This window comes from Coenobita brevimanus, chromosome 75, assembly GCF_032717465.1.
Source record: "Coenobita brevimanus isolate Jiangsu-jjx chromosome 75, ASM3271746v2, whole genome shotgun sequence".
Lineage (NCBI taxonomy): Eukaryota > Metazoa > Arthropoda > Malacostraca > Decapoda > Coenobitidae > Coenobita > Coenobita brevimanus.
In genome coordinates this window covers 8,162,610-8,172,716 of record NC_137028.1, presented here as the reverse complement: position 1 = coordinate 8,172,716, position 10,107 = coordinate 8,162,610, and the positions used below count along the sequence as shown (strand labels likewise).

General features: G+C 40.6%; 1 protein-coding gene across 1 annotated transcript in view; it reads right to left on the bottom strand.

Annotated features, from left to right (window-relative positions):
• Nucleotides 1-2,183: 2,183 nt before the first annotated feature.
• The window catches only part of LOC145408058 (uncharacterized), a 49,468-nt gene continuing 41,544 nt past the window's right edge, over nt 2,184-10,107 (bottom strand). Inside the window, exons 11-12 of the mRNA XM_080278859.1 lie at nt 7,753-8,257; nt 2,184-2,246 (exon numbers count right to left, since the gene is read on the bottom strand). Coding sequence (XP_080134985.1) covers nt 2,184-2,246; nt 7,753-8,257 — 568 coding nt within the window. The remainder of the gene's footprint in view (nt 2,247-7,752; nt 8,258-10,107) is intronic.

The following is a 10,107-nucleotide window of genomic DNA, read 5'->3' as shown; positions in this document are numbered from 1 at the left end:
TTATCATAAAAAATGTGGACACTTCACCAATATAAAACTACAAGGAAGAAATTACAAATAAGGCAGTTCATCGTTACTACGACTGGCCTGTATCTGAACTGCAGTAAATACTCTAGTAATGAAACATTAGTTTTTAAGTTTCTTCATCAGCATTTTTTAATGGTACAAAACTGAATTACAGATAATACACAATGTAAAAATACTTCCCTTACTTCAGCACCTTATAATTTGAAGGGTCACATCCCATAATGTTTAATGCCATAATAAATAGGAACTAAAATAAATTACAAAACATAGCAAAAGTATTGTAAATTGGTCAACATATCTCACTATGAAACAAAAACAATTCTTCTACACAGTCATAATGTGTATGAGGCAGTATTATGTGAGCCATTTTCAGAGCTGCCATTAGTGTTGTTAGCTAGTGCAGGCAGCAGCACCAGCAAGTCAATGTTAACCCAGTGAGCCTAGGGACATCCATTTATTCTTGCCATCGCCTGAGGATTTTTATTCAGCTTAGGACAGACTTTTCAGACTGGAGAGGTTAGCAACAGCCTTAACAACCATTTCAGTATGAAAGGCCTTTCCAGTGCTGATTAAATGGTCTGACTGCATCAAGAATAAACAAAACAAAACATCGCTCAGATTCAAAGGGTTATTAGTATATAGAGCTACAAGATAACCACACATACTAATGCAGTACCCAACCTAATTCATGGACTCAAAACTGTCAGTAACAAAAGGACACTACACTACATCCCCACGTGCCAAATATGAGAATGCTGCCAAAACTGACAATAATCTTAATTATGATGAGTGATAGTACAAAAACTGCAAACACTTCAGAGCTAGGCTACTTGTACTCAGGTCAATATGGGCCAGGATGTTATTACTTAAAAATATATTTAACATAAAAAGAGGCTTTACATACCTTAAAAATATATTTACAAGCTTGCCCCATTTCTACTAATAATGAAGCTTCACATTAAAGAGCAAGAAAGTTTTTCTCCCGTGTGGCACTACTTGCAAAACATTCAACTTCTCAACCTGCAGAATAGTAGTAGTAGTAAGTACCAGAACCTTACAGTAATTTATAGTTTACTTCATTTTGCATTAAAGTATCTTAAAAATGTACATGTGCTAAAAAGCTAACACTGGTGACTTCAGAAGTCTCACTGTAAATCATAGTTATTATATGCAGTGCAGGGATAATTATTTCAGGTAATCTGACTCCACAAAATTTGCAAAATATCAAAAACTTTCCTCAATACAGACATCATGTACAAACCTTAAATTGGTCCACAAATCACATAAAATAATTTAATCAATGACAAGAATTCTCACATCAACAAGTCATCACCTATTGACATTCTTGTCCAATTACTGTGCTTATGAACAACATAAAAATTCTTACCACACATCTCAAAATGTACACCAGGTATTACAAACTGTACCAGTATGTACTAGCGGAACTCCTAGTACTGTACTGTAATGTATAGGTTAATCAGACAAAAAGTACTTAGGTGATAACATGTGGCATTTGTACTTTAACCATTTACCATAAATTTTATATTTACTATAGTTTGTAAAGCTGTTTGTAAAAAAATTCATCAATATACTATTAGGACAGTTTTACACATTATACTTACAACAGTCCGAAGTTAGCAAAATGTCACCCACAGGTAAACTAAGTTGGAAAACACACTGCTTAACTCTTGATGAATGAGTGAGAAACTTACTGGAGATCATAGTTACCTATCTAAAATCAACATTCTATATAAAAACTACCAGTAGTCAATCCCAGAAATAAAAAATCCCCTGCTATTCTTGCACATTATTTACAATGTATCAAAGTTACACATTTTAAAGTGCAATAACACGGCACATGATTATCAAGGGGCCACAATAACATGACTCCCTTAAAAAGTTTATCAATTGTCAATTAGGAGCATTAGTTACCCATTTCTGCAAATGGAAGAGGTCGTCGTCACTCATGCTGGCATATCGCAACTGATATCTGATATCGAGTCAAGGGGGTCCATGGGAAATGCCAGAGCCAAAATTATACTGAGCCATAAACCACAATTGCAAAAACTGTTGGATACAAGGGGTTGGTTGGCTTAAAAAGGGTGGAGGGCAGAAGTGTGGTGTTATCTTCTAGTGCGAGCCCAGGAGTCTCTGTGTCATCTCTTCTCCAGCGAACCCGGTCCCCCGCGACCAGACTCAACCAGGTCCCGTCGCATCACCTGGTAGGAAACAACTACAAAGTTACAGGATTTTACATTGTACTCTCACTCTTCATCACATTTATGGATCCAGAGTTACTTTCATTCTCAATGGGATTACACACTGTACAGTACTTTCATTCCTCATTACCTCATTTCCCTTGAAACTAAGTAACTGCTGACCAGGAGAAAAAAAAAAAAAGTGTTGACTAGACTATGCCTAACCCTCACTATCTGTGGAATTTCCTCTTTGCTAGTAACCCTCAGCTACTTGCAGACTGACTTTGTGGCTATGATATTCATCAATGAAAGATTTTCTGCAATATGATTTTACCTTACTGTTGTCCCTAAGCATCATACACTAGCTTCTGCCAAGGTCGCTCATACTCCTAAAATCCCAAGGAGAAAAGAAGCGATGCCTCAATGAAATGGCAAAAGAACTGGGGTGGTGAGAGTTCATGTATGAATATTATGGCATGTAAGGTGGTGTGTAGGGTGAACAGAAGATGAAAGAGTGTGCAAGGAACAACATGGTGCAATGAAGTGGTAAGACAGGCTGTGGCACAAGAGAATAAAGCATATCGTGAATGGATGAGAAACAAGGGTGTGGAGGAAGTTGAGAGACAGAAGACAGAGATATGTAAAGAGGAGAGAGGTGAAAAGATTAGTCAGAGTAAGAAGAGAGTGGATGACGAATTTGGAAGGAATCTGAGTGTAGATTGGAGGGAATGTAAGAAAATGTTCTGGAAAGAGGTAAAGAAAGTTAGACAGGGTGTTAAAGAAGTTAGTCGGGGACTGAATGATAAAAATGGCAGATTACTAGTGGAGAAGGGAGAAAAAGTGAGCAGATGGAGAGAACACTTAAAGGAATTGTTGAACACAGAGAATGAAAGTAATGCAAATATAAGTGGCTTAGTGTAATTCATTTTCGTTTTTGAAGGCTCCAACATGCTTGCATGCGTCGTCCTTGGTCACCTAATGGTGGCTCTCCATGCTGCTCGATCTATGGCAGCCTTCCTGTTCAGTCCCTTAACCATGAGGTCACACTTAATGACCTTGTCCCACATCTTTTTCGGTCTACCCCTCGCAACCACACCCCCAATATTAATGCTTCTCACCTTCTGCGCCCAATTACCATCCCCCATCCTCTCCACATGCCCAAACCACTTCAATCTATCTCTCCTCATCACACCACCAAAACACTCCAGTCTCATCATACCTCTAAACTCTTACATTGTAAACCCAGCCCCCTCAGGCCTTGCACACAGGGACGCACTGCACATCCACCTAATCATTGTCATTTCTGTATGTTTGAGCCTGTGAGTATCCTCTTCCTTTACTGCCCAGGTCTCACTACCATACAGTATTACACTCCTAACACATGCTCCATACAAAGATCCCTTAATATGTAGGGGTAGCCCTCTCCATGTCAAGAGAGGCAACAGCTCCCTGAACTTCTTCCAACCACTTCTCACCCTGGCCACAGAGCTAGCTCTGGCCCCATCTCCAGCACATAACATGTTTCCCAAATAACAAAACTCTTCCGCACAATCAAGAGACTCACCAGCAAGTTCAATCCTTCCAAGCCTCACCATCTCCACCTGCTCTCCCCAGCATGCCACACACATAAAATCAGCATTATCTCGCAGTCTACCTCTAATACCACATCTCTTATGCACCCACTTATCACAAACACTGTACAAGATGGAAGTACTTCCCACACCCTTGCAGAATGATTGCACATGGCCACTCTCCCTCTTCTTTGACAGTACTGCCACCAACCCCAGATATCATCACTTTTGTTTTATCTGCATTTACTCTTAAGCCCTTGTGCCCCATACCATCTTTCCACTTCCTAAATCTTTCCTCCATCTCCCTTTCATTCTCTGGTATCAACACCAAATCATCAGCAGACAACACCTACCACGAGAGTCCATTTCTAAAGTCATGTGAGAGGGCTTCAAGTACCATGATGAACAACAAGGGACTCAAAACTGACCCCTGAAGCACACCAACATTCATGGAAAACTCATCACTCAAATCTCCATTCACTCTTACCCAGGTGCGAGCACCCATATACATGGCCATAACCACCCTAACCAGCCACTCCTCCATCCCTAGCTGTCTTATTGCCCACTTCACCACCTCTCTAGGGACTCAGTCAAAGGCCTTTTCAAAATCAACAAAAATAAGTACAGTTCCCTTATCTTTCCTAAATATTTTTCCTGAAGCTGTCGAACAATGAATATGGCATCTGTGGTCCCCCTGCCTGGCATAAACCCAAACTGCATCTCATCAATATTCACTCTTTCTCTAATCATACCTTCTAGAACTCTCTCTAGTACCTTCATTATCTGATCAAAAAGCTTTATACCTCTATAATTTCCTCTTTCCAGCACATCACCCTTCCCCTTGTACACATTTACAACTACACTCTTCAGCCAATCATCTTGGACAACACATTAATATATAATCGTATTTATCAGATCAGTGACTAACCTCACTCCTATATCTCCTGAGGCCTTCAACATTTCAGCGGTCAACCCAGACACACCTGCTGTCTTCCCCAACTGCATCCCGCTATTGCCTCACCCACTGTAGCAGCGTCAATCACAGGCCAAGGGCCAAACACTGGATCTGCTGGCTCCAAACCTTTTCTGCCCCAGTCAACCTTCTCACTCAACAACTGGCTATAATGCTCTCTCTATGCATTTTTAATATCCCCACTGTTCACCACTACCCTTCCTTCAACATTCTTCACATACTGCTAACCTATAATATCCCGATCATCCCTCTTCACCTGATGTGCCACCTTAAATATCGTATTCTTCCTTTACACACAGTTTATGAAAAGTATATAGTAGGATACTTATTGAAAGAGTTTGGGAAATAACAGAGGAATTAGCTGGAGAAGAACAGGGAGGTTTTAGGAAAGGAAAAGGTTGAGTAGATCAGACATTCATTCCTACATCCTTAATGGAAAAGTTTCAAGGGAAAGAAGTTTATGCAGCCTTCATGCATTTGGAGAAAGCTTATGACAGGGTGGATAGACAAGGTCTGTGGAAAGTATTAAGAATATATGGAGTAAATGGGAAGTTGCTGAATGCCGTGAAGAGTATGTATGAGGGTGCCAAGGCATCAGTGCGTGTGGACAGTGAACAGAGTGAATTTCTCTATTTGAAGGTTGGATTGAAACAAGGATGTATCATTTCTCCATGGTTGTTCGATCTGTATATAGATGGGGTTATAAACGAGATACCGGAACGAGGTAGGGCAGTGGATGTTGGAGTGGCCCTAATGAGAGAGGGCAGTGTCTGGAAACTCTATTGTTGTTTGCAGATGATTCTGTGTTTTCAAATGAAGACGAAGGGGAACTGCAAGGCTTGGTGAATGAGTTAGGGAGAGTGTGTAAGAAATGGAATCTAAAGATGAATGTAGGGAAGAGTAAAGTTATGGTCTTCAGAAGAAATGAAGTCACTGAATGTACAGTGTGGTTAGATGAGGAGGAAATGGAAAATGTTGAGAACATTTAAGTACTTGGGTAGTGTAATGCATAAGGATGGAAATATAGAGGGTGAAGTGCTTGAAAGGACAACAAGGAAAAAAGGATGCTGGTTCTTTGAAAGCAGTGATAAGAAACAGGGAAGTGAGCATGGAAGTGAAAAGTTACTGCATGACAGTACTGTGATACCAAGTCTAATGTATGGAAGTGAAGCCTGGACCTTGTTGGAGGGACATAAGTCAAGAGTGAGAGCAATGGAAACGAGTTATTTGAAATAAGCATGTGGAATCACATAGAGAGACAGACAGACAAATGAGGAAGTGAAGGAGCATTATGGTGTGGACGTGAATGTGATACGAAGCGTTATGAGAAACACAATGAGGTGGTGGCCATGGCAAAAGACTGATGAGAAGAGCATATGTGGGTAAGGTGGAGGGGGTGAGAGAGAGGGGGAGACCGAGGATGAGGTTGAGGGATGGAGTGAAGAGGTATATGAGAGGGGTGTGAGCTTGGAGCAGGGTAGTGAAATGGTGGGGAACAGGGAGACATGGAAGAAGAAGAACAATAAGAACCTAGTGCCAAAATCCAGCAGGGAGACATGGAGGCAATTTGTTTATGGCCATCCCTTACGGAATTGCGGCGTCTGGCAATAGACAGATGGATAGTAATGTCTAAAGTCTTGTTCAGTAAGTGACACAGATTCATGGATGGCTTTATATTTCTCTATGTAAGTTAAGGACCTGGGAGATCGCATTCACGGCTCTGTGAACTCAATAAGGTTTCCCAAACTCAGTCACTGCAAATACAGAGGGCCTACAGTACAACCTACACATTTCTGTAGAGGATCATCTGTAATTTGTTCCAATTCAGGACGTGAAATCAGTCAACTGATAATGATTATTCTAATCAAACATTTATCACAATAGCCAATGGAGGGATTTGCAGAATGCCTTAAAAGCTGACAGTGTTTAACTCATAATGCCATGTTTCATTATACAGTACATACGCGTATAAATAATTCCGGCATAAAGTTTTATTATGGTACTACATGTGGTACTAAAAACTGGTGCATACACCTAAGGATACAATTTTCTTGTGAAACTGATATAAATTTTTTTGCATTTTCTTCCCTGAAGACTTACAATTTTAATCAAAAGCTGAATATACACAATGCCATCTTCCTAATTCCAATCAGCTTGAGCCAATAACTATTCAAACTGTCCTAAGTTTCTTGAACTAAGTAGCTACTGGAATTTCAAGGTAAACACTTCTAAAGAGAAGAAAATTTCCAGTGGTCCAGAGTGCTACCACTACCTTAATTTATTCTGATTGGTAATGCTTTACCCTACAGTATTAAGAATGCATTATTCTTGATACCATAAACCTCCAAATATATTTTTGCATAATATAAATATATGAGGTGTGGCCTTAACAAGATGTGCAAGTGTCAGAATGACACTTTGATTTCTTCAGAGTTAAAATTGGAAGGCTTGGAGCTTTTGAGATTCATTTCCATTACATCTCTGGCAGCCTTCACAGTATGCTAGGCTACTGTTCCTCACAAAATTTGACACAGAAAATGAAAAAAATTCATTCCCTGTATTTAGAAAATACATTTTGGCACTTACATCCCTTATAAATGTGACATCTCGTATGTATTTCATAAATTTATATACTGTACCTGCATGTTGCATATAGATGCATTGTCAAGATAAAATTGCTAGTTTCTTTAAAATATACACTAATTGTAACCAGCAGTCTATGAACTGCCTATTAAATCTTTACACAGTACTGTATACCTCAAGAATACAGAAATTCAAGCACTTTGCACACTCTGAAGAACATTAAGAAATAACTACTCATTTGTTTTCAGTACCCAATACAAGAGCACATAAGATTTTCATTATCAATCATTGTAATGTATCTACACATAAAACACCATGTGAAAAGTGTATGAAGCTGACTGCTGTGACAATATAACATGAGGTAAGAGGGCAGATTGCACTGCTACTGGTTGTCCCTTACTTGAGCATGTGGTGGAGGAGGGTGTGGTTGACTCAGAGGAGGAACTGGTGAATGGTGGGGACCAGGAACAGGAGAGACCAACTGATAAACTGAGTATGCCCCAGGCCCAATGTTTGGACCTGGGTGCTGAGGTGGCGGGGGCCCCGAGTGAAGGCGAACCATGTCTCCACGGTGTACCTCAGACTGCCTGCTGATGGCCACATTGTGAGCAGAGCTATGTGCCACTGACATCGGTGGCTGGGGCCCATGTGGGGGAGGTCCATGTGGTGGAGGGCCATGAGGAGAACTGTGGCTTGCAGCACCTTGCCCTGAAGGGCCATGACCAGAGGGTCCATGAGAAGAACCATGAGAGGGTCCATGCGATGGTGCCATGGAGTGAGGGGGTGCATGAGAGGGTGGAGCATGTGAGGTCACTGGGTGACCATGTGGAACGCCTGATGGACTTGGAGAGCCAACCCCATGAGGTGACACACTTGGATGGTAGTTGCCTCCTGCTGGACTGTGTCTGTATAATCAAAGATACATTATAAAACCTATGATACAATGACTGTAATTCTCTCAGTGCAATATAGTAACCCACTGAGGCTGTGAAGCTACTCCTAAATGACAGAAGATTGCTTGGTCTAATGGTAGCCAAACTAATATACCTGATGTTGTTCAGCTTAATTTAGCTCTTTCACTAAAATCATGATATAGCTCAGAAAATTACTAAAATATTGGAGACAATAACTGCCTCCACTTCGGTGATTATAATCATAACAATGATATCACATTTGATGCCATGCAAAGCACACAGCACCAAAGGAGTGTTTCATGATACCTGGACTTTTCAAAGATATTTGGTATATGGTACCACTGAATCCTTTACTACCTCTCTGGGAAAACTGGATGGCATGAGGCTATGCTTCCATAGTCCAGATCATTTCACCTGTAAGACATCTTTTATGTCCCTGACAAATATAAGATATAAATGCATAATAAATTTCATGTGTACATTTCACTCACTGCTGACAATGAATGGGAATCTTCCTGTTAGTATATCAAGACCGTCTCCATGATAACTGTCTGATTACATTCCTTGGCTATACTACCGAATACTCCCACAAACTCAAAACATCCTGTGTAGTAGTAAGCTGCTGAAATCAGCCACTCCCCTTACAACATCTAAAAACTCTTGCACTTACTTTAGATAAACATATGACTTTTTCACAGCACACAAGCAACATCAATGCAAAGGCATCTTGTAAATTTGATGCACTGAAAATACTCAGAGGCACTGCCTTCCAACTGCAGGAGGGATCAGTGAAAATAGTTTAAAAACAGTTCATCTAAGCAACAATAGATCATGCAAACTCAAGCTGGGCCTCACCTTAGTAGTCACCAACATGGAAAAATCATCAAAATATTAACAAAGATCAAAAGACAATAACAAGATGTAAAAAGACCACAAACATAGATCACCTGCACCAAGATACAAGATTATTTCCAAATAAGGACCACATGACCATGAGAGGTACATAATTCTCTGCTTCACCATAGGACTCCAACCTTTATACAGCACTATCCTCCCAGCACAAAGAAACAAAAAGATGCGCATCTTCCCATCAATGAACAGAATGCTTCAACAGCATCCTTCCTCTTCCACTTGACACCACATTTCACAAACATATAGCCACCACAGCCATCCAAAATCTCCTGTCAAAAAGCATCCTTCATTAACTCCCACAAAACATTCATTTCTTAGAAACTGCCATTCCCCAGGTCACTGGGTACACCTAGCTAATCCATGATGCACCTAACTCTCACAATACAGAAAATCCTTCACAAACAAACAAAATCAAACACTCTTTTTCTGTGAGATCACCTGGCTGAAGTGGCTGGTTTTTCAATAGTCCACTGTGTTCAGATGAGAATTATAACAACAACAAGAAGCAGTTGGATCTATAACTAGAGTGTGAACACTGCTGAATGCAACTACACTGCATGTCTATTCATTCATCATCTAATCCTGTGTTGCCCCATGAGGAGCATAGAAGCCCGGGGCTAGGCAAGTTGGTGCCGACATTTAAGATGAGCGACCAGCATCACTCATCCCTGAGTGGCATTAGGTTAGAAATAAACCCCAACCATCCCTTGGATATAAATCTGCACAGGCTCAAACTGACTAGAGCACCGTAACTATCCACTAAACCACGTGGTGCCATAATTTAGTTATGCGATTACCACCCAGTGTAGTAAATGGTCTCCTGGTGTACAGGAAAAGGAAACCATTTGCTTGTCACTCAGTGCAGAGTCACCTGCAGACAGATGGGAGAGGAAAGAATGAAGGGAAAAAAAGACAGGAGGAAGGCAGGA